The 18,339-nt window shown below is 36.2% G+C and overlaps 1 protein-coding gene across 6 annotated transcripts in view; it reads left to right on the plus strand.

The window, feature by feature from the left end:
• The window catches only part of SP100 (SP100 nuclear antigen), a 98,002-nt gene that overhangs the window by 56,628 nt on the left and 23,035 nt on the right, over positions 1 to 18,339 (plus strand). For 5 of the 6 annotated variants that reach the window (XM_015069229.3, XM_053215926.1, XM_053215928.1 and 2 more), the window contains 5 exons: positions 955 to 1,008; positions 1,655 to 1,738; positions 5,331 to 5,390; positions 6,317 to 6,370; positions 14,584 to 14,634. In XM_015069229.3, the coding sequence (XP_014924715.1) occupies positions 955 to 1,008; positions 1,655 to 1,738; positions 5,331 to 5,390; positions 6,317 to 6,370; positions 14,584 to 14,634 (303 nt within the window). The remainder of the gene's footprint in view (positions 1 to 954; positions 1,009 to 1,654; positions 1,739 to 5,330; positions 5,391 to 6,316; positions 6,371 to 14,583; positions 14,635 to 18,339) is intronic. The other variant, XM_053215927.1, reaches the window with a different exon arrangement.

An 18,339-nucleotide genomic window follows, 5' to 3' on the forward strand; every position in this document is an offset into this window, starting at 1 on the left:
GTTGAATGGCAGTACAATCTGTATGACATGCTCTCCAATTTATTAACCCCAAAGTATTGAATTATGTAGTGGTTTCTACCCCTGTCCACTCCTATTCTGTAGAGAAAGTGGGGTATCTGACATTGCTTGATTTTGTCATAAACTTGCTCAAAACTCAGAAGACTCTGATCATAGACTCTGTTTATCAACAGAAGGAAAAGCTTCTGATTATTACCATCAAATTCAATTTATAACTTATGACACATGACCCTAATATGACATTGGCCTATATAATGATATTTGAAAATATCTTCACTGATAAAATATCCTTTTATGTTTATAACAACTTAGAAATAGGCCAGATAACTGTTGTTCTCTCCCCATTCCACAGATGAGAAAACTCTAGCCCATAAACATTTAAGGATGTTTTACACATCACATATGGAAAGTTACCAGAAGAGACAGAGCAGCCTGGACTCCTACCAAACATCCACAGTCTTTTATTCAAATATTTGAAGCCAGTCATACAATAATAATCTCTTTTCAGAAAGACAATGTGGTTTATATCCTATACATTACAAAAAAAAAATCCAAGAGGGTCTGGGACAGAATCCCATTCTCAAATATACTATATTAATGTTCCTGCAACAAATTGTGTGAATTAACACCAAGTGTGAGAAATAAAGATTTTACATGGACTCATGACAGCTCAAGTCCAGATTCACTGCCAAGGTACTTAGCTGCAAACCTGTAGGAAAAATATGGATTTTCAAAACTTCTTTGATTTTGCAATTAGGGCCAAAGAATTGTGGTTCTTGGCTCTATTTAGTAGTGATCTTTTTCCTTTAGATGGAAAGAAACAGAAATGATCATCATAGTATCTTTCGAATCCAAATCCTGTCTACAATGTGAGTAGTCATAAGTTTTACAACTTTTAGTTGTAGATGACTAGTTGTGTTTTCCTTTGTTTTTTAGATCCTGCGGACATTGGAAACAAATCTATTTGGGGGATAAACAATAGGAAAAGACGTAAGCTCAATTAAAACTTTTGATGTAAAAAAAAAAAACTTTTGATGTAACAAATATCTTTCTTTACTACTAAGACGTTGCTCAAAATTTTTGTTATATCCTTTAAAATAAAAAAAAATGAATTTGTTGGTAATTTAATTGATTCGTATTACACATTTTGAAATAGGTGGGATTGGCTAATTGATACAATATGTAGTCCTCAAAAGGTTCAGTGGCACAAGTAAAATAGAAGAAGTATATTCTTCATTCGCCTCAATAGGATAAAGTAGTTCCCAGGGTGGAGGGGCGTTCTGCTCCACATGATTATTAAGGGCCTAGCTGATGGAGGCTCTGACATCTTGAAAATGCTGCTTCCACAGACTTCCTGGATAAACAACAGAACTGGAAGAAGTATGTAAAGACAAGTGGAGAGGGTAGGACATAGTGACAAATGGCAAAGTTGTCCTCTAGCCCAGCCCCGGGGATGGTTCCTGGAGCAACTTTGACTGACAGGTCAGATGGAGCCACAGGGTAGCCTGGCAGTAGGAATACTCCTGCTCCTCCTACATGAGCTTCCCTTTCCAATTTTCCTTTTAAAAAATTTGGTGCCGGATTGGTTTGTAAGACACAGACTGAGACTGCTAAGGAATTTTATTTCTTTCTGCAGGGATCAGCAGTGGTGACTTTTCAGAATTGAGCCACACGGAAGAACCACAGGAATCTTCTAGCTCAGACCTAAGAAGTGGGTCAGGTAACGAAGATTAGGATGCCAAGCCTTGGCCTGCAGAATGTCAGGAATTAAAAGCTACTGTTTCCTGATGATTTTATTCTGAGCACCTTGAAGACCTGTATCCAGTTAATCCTGGGAACTCCTTTTCTGCATTTTAGAAAATAGAAGGAGACAGGAAATTATTATAAATTCATGTTTAACAGGATGAGTCCTATTGAATAAATGTATGTAATTATATATTGCTGTTGTAGAAGAAATTAATAGCAAACTGGTGGTATCTTTTTTAATACCTACTGTTATGCCTACTAACACTAAGATCTTAGACTTCTATAGTGATACATTAATTGACCCTAATGTCATTTGTAATTGTAAAAGCCTCAAAAGACAACTGGTCCTGCTATGTAATTATAGACAGAAATAAAGCTTCAGATAAACAACTTTCAAACTTTAGTATAGTTTTTAACAGATGTCCATTACATTGTAATTTGATTATATTGTGTTATTTTAAAGTACTTTGGCAAATAAGATTTTACTTTAGTCATAACAATATCCTTAAGACTTAGGCAGGCTAATTCTTGTCATCCACATTTTGGGATGAGGAAATACACATACAAATGTATAAGGGTCAAGAAGTGTGACTGCTGTATGTAACAGGTAGGAATATAAGAGCTGTATCCCATGATCAAAGTCCAAAAAGAAGATATAAGGGAACTGATATATAGTATCAGCAGAATGTATCAGTGCCTGATACAAGAAAATTTATTTAACAGCTATTTGGATGATAGATAGATAGATAGGTAGATAGATAATAGGTAAAAATGAAAATCATAAAGAAAAAAAGATGGTAGGAGTGGAGCCAGCTATAAGGTACAAAATACCTAGAAGGGAAGAACCAAAAATGATTAATAGAGAAATAAAAAGGAATAGAGATGAAGAACATCACTGATGAAAAGACAGAAAACCATACAGAAGAAATCAGGGAGAGAAGCTCAAAGAATCAAGTGATGGAGATAGAAATGCATGAGGCAGGAAAATGGTCAAAAAATTGAGAAATAAGGAGGAGAATGAGGTGCGGCCAGATAGAAAAGGTGACAGTGCAAATCTTTGTTGGATATAAGGTGTAGTCATTGGAGTGGGTGTTTTCTCAACTCATCTGAGCAGTGAACATAGATGAGTATGACCACATCAAAGTCACTGCCTATAGTGTGTCTTTCTCTTCAGTGTCCTATGAATTCTAAGCTCTTCAGATGAGTAGAGGAAGAGAGTGAGAAGAGATGCCAACCTATAAGCATCTGATGGAGAAGCCAGTTTTGATATTATGAATTATCTTTGTTTTCCTGTCTGCACAGAGGAAAAGCTCTCCTTTCTTTACCTCTCCCCTCAAAACATAGCATGCACATACACACACAAATGCACACACTCATGCACACAGACTCCTATACATAGGCAGAGATGTGTGCACAGATTTGGACTGCTTTCAACAGGTTTGAGGGAGCCAAAAGAGAAAGATGAGCTGTGTTCCTGAATGCAGGGAGGTGACACTGAGTGGATAATGTAAGGAGGAAGCATGGAAAAGATAGTCTGGGGTCTCCAAATGGAAAGACATCTGACCGAGTAAGCTTCAAGTTTTTTCAAGTGGACATGGAATCCAAATATCACCAGATTGGGGAGTTTTGGAGGGAGAAGAGTGATGATTTTCCAGATACCTCTCAGAAGTTCCATGAAGAAACATGGTAATAAAGTCCATGACTGACTGAGTCTTGCAATGTAGAGAGCCCATAGGAAACTGGCAAAAGTAATAATGGTCAACAGTGTGGTCAATGTCAAAAGAGTAGGCATTTGACTTTGATGAAAGTAGCAATCTGTGAGATGAAGCTGAATATAGATAACGAAAATATAAAGACAAAGATTATAATTATAAAAACAGCCAAAAGATCAAGATAAGATTAAAAGAAATGGACTAGAAGCAAAGAGAAAATAGAAAAGGAAGTGACAGTAGGAAGAGGATTACTTCAATAATAAAACTAGATCCAGGGATAGAAGCATAGAAAAATAGATGGAATGAGGTACATACCTAGGGGAATAAATAGAGAGAAGAAAGGGGAGGCACACAGAGAACCATGTAGAGAAAGAGTTAAAAGATGAGAGAAAGATGGCAGAATGTAAAAGGAAGAGAAGTGAGGTGGAGAAATTGTGGGATCTGAAATGGCCACAAGACAAAAGCAATGTTGGCACAAAGGGTGGCTCGCAGTAGCAGTGAGTTTTCAGGGCAATGTGTGTCCAGGTATCCGTGTCCCCTATACCTCACACAGATTACAAGTTGCCTCGCCCAGGAATTTCATCGACTCCTATGGTTTCAATCACCACCCACAACTTAACAGTTCCTAAGCATACATATCCAGCCCAGCCCTGTCTTCAAAACATCTAAACGCACTCATCCAAATGGAAGGCTGGCCTCTGTCCAAGGTCCTGAAGGTCCTAGCCTTCTCCATTTGAGGTATCTTTCAAAACCTTCAAACAACATTTCCAAAACTGAGCGCATCATCTTCTTCCTTAAAACAAATATCTGCTCCTTCAATGTTCTCTGTCTCTAAAACACACTGTTAATTGTCGCATTCTTTCACAATGAAATTCTCAAAGTCATCCCTGATACCGTTGTCTCCTCAATTGATACACCACATGTATAACCTACCTGTATCAATTCTTCCTTTTAAATGTCTCCGACCTGTCCCTTCATCTCCATTCTCAGTGCTAACACTCTAATCCACATCTATATCACTTCTCACTTGAACTAGGTCTACAGGGTCCTGTTCTAATCTTGTTCCCACCAAATGTATGCTAAGTGATTTAGCTAAATTGATCTTTCAAAACTGCATCTAATTTCCTTTCATTTCCTTTAGTGTTAAGTTAGTTCTCCTTCATGTGGCCTCTAAAGTCACTTAACTCAGGGCTCCTGTTTATTTCTCCATCCTCATCATTGCCCTTTATTCTTTCACTTCGTATTCAGACATACTAAACTTCTTGTGGTTACTTGCATTTAATGGATCTAGATCTTTGCACATGCTTCTTCATATTTCAATGTTTCCTCATTTATTTCTGTGTCAATTCCCTGGTTGCTCATAAGATTGGCAGCCACTATGCTTCAGTAGTCTTGTGCCTGAATTATTATCAGCACCCATCTCAGCACCTGGCACCTGAAAGAGGCTTTGAAAGCTTATTGAATGAGTGAAAAAAAAATTTCACTTCCTATATTCCAACATTTGCAAATTTCTCTGGCAAAATTTACTTTATTATAGTGTTATACAGAATATTTACAAAAACTATTTTAAGAATATCACATAAAGTAAATACAAAAGTAGGTAATAAATGTCATAAATGAATGGATAGGAAAAGCACATAAAGAAAAATGGAAGAACAAAAATACAGATTTGGGGCAAAGAGAAAATGATTCAAGTGAAAAAATAGGTTGAAGAGAAAGGCCAAAGACAATGGGGGAAAAAACAAAGAAAGAGATCTCAGAGGTAGAGAGACCCTTTGGTGGAGGAGTGGGGGAACAGAGGATCATTGGAAGAGAGGAGATACAAATGAAAACTCTTTACAAATCACAATTTAGGAGCAGAGCCGCAAGGACTTGGAAATAAGAAGTGTTCCTGTGTCATGTGTTTTTCAAAAGGTATGTCAAGAGGCCAAGGAACAAGGGGTAAGAGTAGCCAAGCATCTGACATGATGGGTAAAGCTGCCCAAGAGTCTTGGGGTGGATATACCCCCACATTGCCCCGGGCTACAGGATGTCAGGAGTCTGAAATCAGAGCTTTCATTTCCTGCTGGACTTGACTCTGAGCACCCTTTGATAAAGAAGGGATTCATCCAAGCCCAAATCCCATTCTTTGCATTTGCTTGGCCTGAGCCTTTTGGGAATGACAAGGAGGCAAGAAATCTTTATACAGTCATGTTTAACAGGGTGGGCTGGTCGATTTACATGTATGATGTAGTAGAAATACACTGGTAAAAATGGCAGTATCTCATTTACTCTATTAATATATCAATACTAAAGTATTGGATTTATATAGTGACATCCACCCTTGTCCATGGAATGAAGAAATCCAAGTGTTCTTCAGCTGGTAGATAATAGTGTCACTTTGTCACGACCTTGGAAAAGCCTCAGAAGACAAATGGCCCTGTTACCTGTCAGGAAACCAAGGCCCCAGATAACTATTCTTAAACTCAACATATGTTTTTGAAGGATGCCCTCCCACATGTTATTGACTAACCAGGTGATTTCTCAGTAACTTTTGTAAATAAGATCTTATTTTATTGTCATAAAAAATTTAAAGCCTAAACAGGATAACAGTTGCTATCCCTGGTTTCATGAAAGAGGAAACTGATGTATTTAAGTGATTAAGAGTTTTTTCAAAGTCTCCGAGAAATAAAGGAAGACCTTAGATATCAATCCAGTACTTGCCTGTTTCCTTTAGAAGGAAGACAGAAATGGTACTCAGATCATTATAAACTCAAGCCTTCCACAGTAGGAATTGTCATAAGATTTGTAATTTTTATTTATAAATTATAGTCATCTGACCACCACCTATTACTTTCTAGATACCATGGATATTGGAAACAGTTCTACTTCGGGAAAACACAATGAGAAAATAAGTAAGAGTGAATAAGAATTTACTTGATTTTTATGTTACAAATGAACTGGTTTTTTTTTAATGCTAAAGCTTATCATTATTTTCTATACCTTTCATAAGACAAAAAGTGAATGCCTTTTAAAGTAACTATATTTTCCAAATGGCCATATCTTCACATTGCCTTTTATTCTGATTTTAAAATGTTTCTTATAAACATTTGTGTATGCCTTCCCAGAATTTTTCTATGCATGTGTTATCTCAGTTTGGAATATATTGTTATTTCTCTTAATGTGGTAATTCTATATCATCTTGCCTTTTAAAATTCATACATCAAAGCTAAACAATAATAGCATTTAACATCTTAATTGAACTATTGCTTTAACATGCACTATCTTCATTTTTAAGGTGCTTGAGCATTCTTCATTTGTTACTGGTCATTTCTTTTTTCTTCTTCATCGAACTCTTTTGTCATAGAGTACTGTGTCGATATTTCCTGTTGTGGTGTTTGGTTGTCTTTCCTTGTGTTGTCAAATGAATATAGAAAAGCCTATCTGATATATGCATTAAATCTTCATCATATATGTTGCTAATATGCTGCCCCATTTGTAATGTTTACACCTATAATCCCATGGGTTTTGCCCCTTTGCTTTTATGTGAGGTGGGAATTTAAAAAATATTCCCTACATTATTACACTGTAACTGAACCACCACTTTAATCACATAGTGCCTTTACCTCTCTATATACTAGATTTTCTTTTGTAATCAAAGGGGCTACAGAAAAGAAAAAAAGAGCTCACAGGTAGCACCATCCTGATGACCCACTGGGGGTGATTTTTAGAATCAGCTTGAGAAGATCCCCCACCTCCTTCCCAAGTTTACTGGAATCTCTGATCAGAAATGCACTGAGTGTTATATGTAAGTGATGAATCACTAAATTTTATACTTGAAACCAATTTCACTATATATGTTAACTAACTAGAACTTAAATAAAAACTTGGAAAAAAGAAATGCATTGAAAATGCATATTAATTTAAGGAGAACAGAAACTTTTACCCACTTACTCACATCTTATTTGATGTTCTTCCAATAAGAATTTTCTTACACTTTTTAAAAAGTCTTATATGGTGTACAAATTTGCTTGTTACTAAGAATATCTTTTTTCCCCATTACATAATACGGAGTGAATTTAAATGAGACAAGGCTCTCAAATCTTTATTTAAATAGGAAATCTGTGGTCATTTTATTACTTACTTGCATGTGAGGAAATCAGAATGCAAAGGATTTTTTTCTGATTGAATATAAAAATCTCATAAACACTTATACAGTTTGGGGATCCAGATGTCAGTTAAAATATGATGGCCAATATGAAATTGTTGAATCACTATATTGTGTACCTGAAACTGGTATAACCCTGTATGTTAACTACACTGTATTAAAATTTAAAATTTTTTGAGAGAGAGAGAGAAATCTTAAGCTTCACACTCAGTGTGGAGCCCAATGCAGGCTCGATCTCACAACAGTGAGATCATGACCTAAGCCTAAATCAAGAGTCAGTCGCTTAACCTACTGAGTCACCCAGGTAACCCCAAGCAATTTTCTTTATTTCACTCCCAAACCTGTAACTCACTACCAGTCACCCTTATCTCGGCAAATGGCAATACATATACTCAGCAGCTTGAACCAAAAATGGAGGAATATCTTGAGGAATGAAGGACAGGATCCAGGAATAAATACTTTCTCTTCCATTTCTAAGATAAGCAGCATCAGGACCCAGTTGACCACAGTGGCAACCATCCCCATTGGCTGTCTCTCCTACTCTTTGCCTCTTTCCCATTCTGACTCCCAATCCTTGACACAGTTTCACAAATAAACTTCCTGAACACAAACACTTAACTCAAAATTTGTTTTGGGGAATACCAGGTTAAGACACTCTTATTTCTTTTCTCATTTAGTTCTTTAATCCTTTTGGAGTTGATTTTCTTAGTGTGATATAAGGTAGGGGGGTTAATTTTTTTCCAACGTGGATAACCAGTTGTCCCAGCTTCTCCATATGTAATGTCACATATGGCTTGCATTGAGATGCCATGTGTATATATGGTTTTCTTTGGGGGCTTTCTAGTCTGATCCACTGCTCTATCTAATTCTGCATCACTCTAGTACTATAACTTAATAATATCTTGATATCTGGTAAAGCAAGTTTCTCTCAACTTGTTTCTTTTTCAAAATTATCTTAGCTATTTTGGACATTTTCTCTTTCATGTAAATTTTGGTAGCATCTTGTCAAGGTCCTTTGAAAATCCTATTGAATTTTTATTGAAATTGCTTAGGATGAATTTGGAAAGAATTGACATTTCTAAGACATTGAGTCTTTCAACTCACGAACACGATCCTTCTCACTACTTATGTATTCTGTTTTCTTTTTAGATTCTTCATTTATTTATTCAACAAGTATCTATTGCCAAAGCTGCTCAATAGGAACAAAGAAGTGAGCAAAATCTCACTGAACTTACATTCTAGTGGACGGGGGGTATAGACTATACACAAGTAAATAAATATATAATATTTTAGATGCCCCTGATTATCTCTTTAAATCTCGTCTATTATCCTTTTCTTCACACACCACTCTGGCATGCTTGAACAAACCAAATAATTTTCTGCCTCAGGACCTTTGCACTTGATGTTGACACTACATAAAATGTTTTTCCCCTCAGCTGAAGTGAAGAGAAAATAAAGACTAATTGAAGGTATAGAGTGACAGAAACTGTGTCTCATATTTTCACTGTAAGCATCTTTGCTGTAGACATCTTTGCTGCAAACATTTTTACTGCATCCTAATTAGCTATGAGGCAATTTTGCCTTAAAAATGTTTTAAAGAACTGGATGGCAGTTTGGTTTTGTTTCTTCACTGACACAGTACTCACATTTTTGTATTATATAAGTCGTAGCCCTCATAATGGTCTATTCAGTAGTATAGTTTTGAGCCCACATTTCCCACAGAAGTTTGGAATATCCCTCAATAGACATGTAACAATATGCCAAGAACAGTGTAGAAAACTTTCACAACACATTACAAAGCTCAGTTACAGATAAACATCCTAGTATTTGGAAACTGACACCTCTCTTAATGATGAAAGAAATTTTAGTGAAGAAAGAAAAAGTGTAATGCTGAATATGGAGACAAATCAACAAGCAAAGAAATATATATATATATTTATATATTTATTTTATATATTATATATAATTATATATATATTAAATATATATAATTATATATTTATATATATATATTTATATATTTATTATAATATTATGAACAAAAGACTTTGAAGAAAGGGCTTAGGTATAATCCACAAAATAAAATCAGTTACTTGTGTGTTCAGTGTTGCCATGAATCTGCACTACACATTTTAAATGTATTCGGATATTTTTTTATTTGCCAATAAAGTGTTTTTAATTTTGTTATTCATTTTTCATGTTCCATTACATCCCTCTTTTATTTTTCACGATTTATCTTTTACAGCTAAATTGCCTTACAGCCAATTAGTTATGCAGCAAAATGTTTGTAGTGAAAACGGTGGCAGCTAAGATGCTTACTGAGCAACAGCCTGGGACAAGCAAAAACATGCATCTTATACGGGGTGGCCAGTTAGAGCCTCACTGACAAACTGAAACATAAGTAGATATTGAGTGGGGTGAAGGAATAAACCACGGTGCTGAGGCTGAGATGTGCAGGGTCTTTTGAGGAATGTCAAGGAGACCGCTGGCTGGAGAGATAAAGAGGGGTGAGTGGAAAGTGGTTTTTAAGGTCATATAGACCTCAGAGGCCATAGCAATGACTTTGGATTCTTGTCTCAGTAAGAGGAAAAGACATTGGAGGGGTTTGAGCTAGGGAACGGTAGAATCTCAGTTATGTTTTTAAAGGATTGCTCTGTAGTCCACATGGAGGATAGACTTTAGGCGGGTAGCATGAGAGGTCAGTAAGGAGACTGTTGTAATGATCTAGGCAAGGGGACTGTTGGGCTGGACTAAGCTGGGAGCAGTAGAGGTGTTCGAAAATAGGTGGATTCTGAAAACATGCACACATATAACACACCAACATGTATGTAAGTGTATATTTTTATATATTTTATTTAAAGATATATAATTACATATTATGTGCAAATATATATAATATGGAAATGTATTTATATAGATAAATAGAATATATAATATATAAATATGAATGTGTCATATGTGAAAACGTATAAAAATTATAAATTATAAGTAAACTACAGGTAGAATGTGACACATATATAATTAAATATATAAAATATGTCTATAAATTATATAATATATGTAATGTGTAAATATATAAATATAAACTATAAAGCTATTATATATTTATATGACAATGCATACATAAATAATAAATATATATAGTTATAAAAGTATATATTTTATATATACAAATGTTACAGTTTGTATATTATACATAAATATAAATATACAGTACTATAGTATAATATGTATAGCTTATATGCATATAAATATGTAACATATTATATATAACATATAAATATAGATAGATAGATATGTATATATAAAACTCGCAAATATCCCTGGCCATCTGGAAGGCCACACACATGTCTAGGGAAATGCACATGCTCAGGGTTATGCAAAGGCTCAGGAAAGATCTAAGAAAACCCTCAGCTCTAACCTGGAGGCTCTGTTCAAGCAGGAAGTGACAGCTAAGGTGGAATTGTAAACTGCCTAGCTGTGCATTGAAGGCATGCATTGACACAGGCTTTTACAGCCCCTTGGCAAATACTGGAAGACTTATCAGTTCTAGATTTTCAGGGAAATCTCTTTCCAGTCATTAGCTGACCATTAAACTAACTGAGCTGAAACTTCAGGGACCACATGGCAAAATACACGGACTTGACAGAAAAATACACAGACTTGACAGAAAGCACAAAATAAGCAACAAAACCCAACAGCAATAGCAACAAACTTTGAGGAAAGGGGGATATCTGATCTCCAGGGTTACTACATATTATTTAAGATGTTAGGTTTTTAAGAAAAAATTACTTGACATGCAAAAAAAATTTTAAAAAAACAACTAAGGGGCGCCTGGGTGGCTCAGTCGGTTAAGGGTCCGACTTCAGCTCAGGTCATGATCTTGCAGTCCGTGAGTTCGAGCCCCGTGTCGGGCTCTGTGCTAACAGCTCAGAGCCTGGAGCTTGTTTCAGATTCTGTGTCTCCCTCTCTCTCTGACCCTCCCCCGTTCATGCTCTGTCTTTCTCTGTCTCAAAAATAAATAAAACCTTAAAAAAAAAAAGTTGGGAAGAAATGAACATTCTCTATTTTTTGGATATGAAGTTGAATATGAATTAATCATATCAACCCTGTTAAATGTATTATTTGGGCCTTCTTGTTTTGTGCACTTGACCTCTCATTGACTGAGGGAGGTAAAAATAAAGTTGTTACTAGTCGTGTGTTTCTACCTGTTTCTCGTTGTATTTCCGTAATGTCTACTTTCTTAAAACTTTTTGGCCTGAATTATATTTCCTATGATATTAAGATGATGACTCCCTGGTTTCTTTTGTTGATGTAAGCTCAATATACTTTTGCCTATACATTTGTCTTCAACATCTTAAAAATAAGTTTTTCCAAGGGTCTCCTATATATGATTCAAAGCTGGAGTTTAGTTTGGAATTCAATCTCAAATTCTTTGTTTAAACAAGTGATTTAAATCCATTTACTTTTATTGATAGGACCAAAATGTGTGGTCTGGTTCCTGTTATGCTAATTTATATTATGTATTCTAGTGTCTTGGATATTAAAAATATCGACATTATCTTCTATGCATTTATGTGCATGTGCGTACTGATAGCTGGGAAGGTTTGCATTTCTGTTCCAGTGGTTACTGTTGGGCACATGGCTGCCTAGCTAGCCTAAACCTCTCAACCTTCCCTGTGGTTAATCCCAGACTTGTGACCAAGTTCTGGCGAAAGGCCCCTGAGCTAAAGAAGTACAAGCCACTTCTGGGTCTTTCCCTTAAAAGAAATGAATGGTTGAGCTGTACTCATTTCTCATATTTTCATTGGTTAGGAGTAAGTATATACTTGTGATACTTAGGAATGTTTATATTTTTGTTCTAGTGATTACTCTTAGCATTACTTTCATATACCTTCCTTTTATGTACCCTCTGTACTGTATTAGACAGTACCCATTAATTTCTGTCCCCCCAAATTGATAAATTTAGCATGTGCCCTATTTCTCTGTCCACTCTTCCTTCCCCACCCAAGTTTAGATCACGATTTTCTTTTTCTTTTTTTTTCCTTTGATGTCAAATAGTGTTTTTTTTTAATTCTAGTGTAGTTAACATACAGTTTTATGTTAGTTTCAGGTGTGATTCAATAATTCTATACATTACTTAGTGCTCATCATGATAAGTTTACCCTAAATCCCCTTCACCTGTTTCACCCACCCACCTCACCTCCTCTCTGGTAACCACCAGTTTGTTCTCTGTAGTTAAGGGTCTGTTTCTTGGTTTGTCTCTTTTTTGTTATTGTTCATTTGCTTTGTTTCTTAAATTCCACAAAAGAGTGAAATCATAAGGTATTTGTCTTTCTCTGATTGATTTATTTTGCTTAGCATTATATTCTCTAGATCCATCATGATGTTACCCTTATGTTTATCTTTCAGCCCTTTTAATTTTTTTAATGTTTATTCATTTTTGAAGGAGAGAGAGACAGAGCATGAATGGGGGGAGGGGCAGAGAGAGAGAGGGAGACACAGAACCCGAAGCAGGCTCCAGGCTCTGAGCTGTTAGCACAGAGCCCGACGCGGGGCTCCTACTCATGAACCGTGAGATCACGACCTGAGCCAAAGTCAGACACTTAGCCAACTGAGCCACCCAGGCACCCCTAGCTTTCTGCTCTTAAATGTTTTTTATATTACTCCTTGATTTGCCCCAATAACATGCTGTGACCCCACCAGTCAATGATCCTACACTACCACCCATATTTTCCCCTTCCTCACATGTTTTTTTGCTGTTATACCATTTCTACATTGTCAGGGCATGCATGTTTAACATTCTGGTCTGTCACCTCACTCACCACTTTTATTGTAATTCTTTTGCCCAAATTCTTCCTGTCTCATCTTGATTTGCTGAAGTGAATCCCCTAGTAGTTTTCTCAATAATTACTCCCAGGAACAACCTTCTCAGAATTTCCCTGTTTAGAAGTATTTGGTTTTGTTTTTCACATGTGAAAAATAATTTACTCACTATTTCTAGAAGCATCTTGTAGATTTTTCTCCATTTTTCCTGTGGCATTAGGTGTTACTGGAGAAAATTCTATAGCCAATAAGATCCCCACCCTTGAAAATGACTTGACATTTTTGTCTACAATGCCCATTCCATTCTTTCTTTATCTTTAAAGTCCAGTAAATTTGCTGGACTATGTCTCAGGGTTGGTGGTTTGGAGTCAATTTTCTTTGCTACAGGGTGAAAATACATGCACTTATATGTATATTCCATTTTTTGTTATAATTTCAAAAACTTTGCTCTTGAATTTATCTTGAAGTACTTCTATTCTTTTGAATTTCTTCTTAGGAAGTCTGCTGACTTGTTCACTATCTTCCATTGGTTATTTTTTTCTAATATTTCTTAATTGTTCTTATACTTCCTGTTTCCTTTTGTTTCTTTCTTTTTTTTTTTTTTTTACAAATCTATGTTCTTCGTTTTAATTTCTGAAACATCTAATCTCGTTTATCCCCTTCTAAATTTTTCTTCATTTCTCTGATTTTTTTCTACTTATTTCTTAAGTTCTTGTTGTTATAAACATGGATTATATCTTTAGCTTTTCAAGGCAAACCCCAAAACCCAGGACATATACTTGTGATTTCTGATACCTACTTTTCCTTGATCCTTCTGACAGTCCCCCTCTTCTCTGTCAGCCCCTATCCAATTTCAGCTGCCTTTTGCATTATCTTTATTGTGAATGAGAAACCCTCATGTGAATAGGTAAAAGTATACAGTAAATGACCAGTACTGTATGAATGTAGGTTGTGTTTGCTGCTATTTTTGTTTTCAGTGTAATGACAACCAAGATAGTATGTTAGTAGCTGGAGATTTAGCACTACAAAAGTGGAGTGAAAACTTAAAAATAAAATACTTGAAGGTAACTGGCATGTAAATCTTGTAAATTTCTGTTTATAATTCTAAAGGATTATTTTCTTTTCTGTTTGAAGGAAAAAAGAGAAGATATAAATGTAAAAAAAGCAGTCTCAAAAAAGGCACAGGTAAATCTGTGAATTCACACGTGTGCGCTACTGCAACTCTGATATTCCTTCCAGAACTTTCTTTGCTGCACCTCTGAAATCTCCAATGGGCTTCATAAATAATGAATTTTTTAGAGTACAGGCTAAGCTGTTGTAACAAAGAGAGCCCAAAATACAGTGGTCTAAGCCACATAATTTATTTCTCTTTCATCAAACAGTCCAGAAATGGGAGGAAGAACCTGCCTTCCTCAACACATAGTTTCCCTCTCTGGGTCCAAGAAATCAGGTCTAACCAGACCTTTGTCTCCCAACCAGTGGGAATGGGAAAAATGGGCAGAGAAATCACCTATCTATTTCTTTTAATGGAAAGATCCAGAGTCTTCTCCTCACATCCTATTGCCCAAAACTTACTCACATGGCCAGCGCTAGCTGCCAGTGAGGCCAAGAAATATAATCTCTAGTCAGGCAGCCATGGGTTCAGCTGTAACTCTATTTCTATGAAAGGAGGAGAGAATGATCATGGGGGACAAATAGCAATCTGCTACTTGCCCTTCACGTTTTCGTCCAAAGTCACTGACTTCCTCACATATGGAGGAGAACTCAGATTATTGAATCAAACCTGGCCTTCTTGGCACCTGAGACTCTTTGGCAAGAATAGGAGCTAGAACCTGAATATAGCACAGAGCTACATGGTCAGAGACAAACTAGCCATGAATGGGAAATGAAGCACCAAGAGAAAATGTTGGAAATGTTTGCTGTAACTAATGAACACACCCCTCATCAGAATGAGGGGAAACAGACAGAGGGAACTTGAATCAGTTAAGCAGAAGCTAGAGTCCTGGTATCACATCAGATCTAAGCCTGGGAAACAGTTACTTAAACCAAGCTCAATCAGAGCATACGCCATACTGTGTTCATGCAGCAGAGGATGAAAAAAAATGAGTGACACTTCATTCTCTGCATCCAGCTTTGCAATTGTTTATTTCCATTGTGTTCCTCCTTTCTTTCCTCATCTTATTCTCCTTTCTTTTCTTTCTTTTTTTTTAATATTAACTGTATTGTCAAATTGGTTTCCATATAACACCCTGAGTTTATCCCAACAGGTGCCCATCACCCACCCTCCCCACCCTCCCACCCCCCATCAACCCCCAGTTTATTCTCAGTTTTTAAGAGTCTCTTATGGTTTGCCTCCCTCCCTCTCTAACTTTTTTCTCCCCTTCCCCTCCCCCATGGTCTTCTGTTAAGTTTCTCAGGACCCACATAAGAGTGAAAACGTATGGTATCTGTTCTTTCTTTTCTCTTTCCCAATCCTGTTCTACTTATGTTCCTCTTATAGAGTACATTTCTTTTTCTTCATTCTTTAACATCAGATCCTATGAAATACTGCTACTAAGTTGATATGGCACATAGAGGTGGCAGGGTATTTCTTGTGGAGTCAAAACATATTTGGATATATTTTGTTTCCTTTCCATTTCTTCTGATTATTTCTGTCATCTCATCGTTATATATATAACATAACTGAACTCCTCCTATTTCATATGTATGTAATACATGCCTATATTTATGTAAATAATATAAATAAAATATAAACATATGAATAAATACATACATATATTTGTACCATCTCTATTATTTTACCTCCATACTTGCCTACCTTAGTTATTTCTTAGGTTACACTTACCCAGGTCCCAGATTTTGTTCTTCTGAGTTTTTGTGAAACCTCTCTGTCTTGCCTGCTTTGTTAAAATGTTGGAGTTGGTAGTTTAAGCACAAATCACCTTTGTTCCTTCTACTTCTTTTCAAAATTGTTCTCTGAAATAGTTCTCTTCTTGTCCCAAGACGAAGTCTTAGGTAAGATTTGGAGTTGTGCTCATCCTTTTGGGCAGCGGTGATATTCTCATACAATGTTAAAAAGCCTGAACTGATATAATATTACAACTGGAAAGCATGTAGTGAAGAAGTTGGGTGAGACCAGCTGCTTCTTTTATGCATACTCTTATCTAACCCTACTCAGTATCTATGTTTTCAGCTAATTCAAGTTGTGGAAGAGGGGGAGAAGGAAGAAGCAGGAATAGCCTTCTTATGATCAATTCTTCATGTCTTCCAGATATGAAGGATGCATGAGCCACATTTGTGGGCTCTTTAAAGAACTCCTCTTTAAGAGAATCTGTCCATGAAAGTTCCTCTAAAACAGGAGCTGATTGCTTACCACTTCCCCCTTAGAGGAGGTCCACACCCCTGCTGAGTTCATCTCATCTTTCTGGACAGAATATCTTTCAAGAAAAGCTGATTGAGCTCCTCCTTTCCCCAGAGAGGGCCATGAGAATCATGTCTTATGGTCCTACTGTCAGTGGGTGTGCAGCTGGTTCCCCACACAGTCACCCTACCTAGATTGATTATATTCCCTAGGCTATAATTTTTATGCCTGTGACTTAGCCCTTCCATAATGGAAGCCTGTGTCTCCCACTCTCCTTCATACATTTTCCTCATCCCCCATCTCTTCCCCTTTGGCATCAGTTTGTTCTCTATATTTATAGATCTGTTTCTGCTTTTTTATTGTTTATTCATTTGTTTTATTCTTTATATTTCACATGTAAGTGAAATTATACGGTGTTTTTCTTTCTCTATTTGACTTATTTCATTTAGTATTATACCTTCTAAGTCCATCCATGTTGTCACCAATGGCAAGATCTTATCCTTTTTTATGGCTGAGTAATATTCCAACACACACACACACACACACACACACACACACACACACACACACACACCATCTTCTTTATCTACTCATCTGTAAATGAAAACTTCAATTGCTTCCATAGTTTGGCTATGGTAAATAATGCTGCAACAAGCATAGGAATGCATACTTCTTTTTGAATTAGAATTTTTTTTTCCTTTGGGTAAATACCCAGTAGTGGGATTACTGGATTATATGTTATGTCTATTTTTAATTTTTTGAGGAACCTCCATATTATTTTCCACAGTGGCTGCACAAATTTACATTCCCACCAACAGTGCACAAGAATTCTTTTGTCTCCACATCCTCACCAACACTTTTTGTTTCCTGTCTTTTTGATTCTAACCATTCTGGCAAGTATAATGTGGTATCTCCTTGTGGTTTGGGTTTTCATTTCCCTGATAATTAGTGATGTCGAGCATCTTTCATGTGTCTGTTGGTCATCTGTATGGGGGGTTTTTTGGAAAAAAATGTCTATTCATATCCTCTACCCATTTTTAACCATTTTTTATGAATTGTGTAACTTCTTTCTATATTTTACCCCTTACTGGATATATCATTTGTGAATATCTTCTCTCATTCAGTAGGTTGCCTTTTAATTTTGTTGATGGTTTCCTTCACTATGCAAAAGTTTTATTTTGGTATAGTCCCAATAGTTCATTTTGGCTTTTATTTCCCTTGCTTGAGGAGCAAGATCTAGAAGAATGTTACTGAGGCTGAGGTCAAAGACATTACCACCTGTGTTTTCTTCTAGGAATTTTATGTTTTCAAGTCTCAATTTAAGTCTTCAATTCATTTTGTTTTTGTATATAGTGTAAGAAAATGGTCCAGTTTCATTCCTTTGCATGTAGCTGTTCAGTTTTCCTAGGACCATTTGTTGAAGACACTGTCTTTTTCCCATTGCATATTCTTTCCTCCTTTGCCATAAATTAATTGGCCATACTAGTGTGGCTCTCTATTCTGTTCCATTGACTGTTTCTATGCCATTA

This window comes from Acinonyx jubatus, chromosome C1, assembly GCF_027475565.1.
Source record: "Acinonyx jubatus isolate Ajub_Pintada_27869175 chromosome C1, VMU_Ajub_asm_v1.0, whole genome shotgun sequence".
NCBI lineage: Eukaryota > Metazoa > Chordata > Mammalia > Carnivora > Felidae > Acinonyx > Acinonyx jubatus.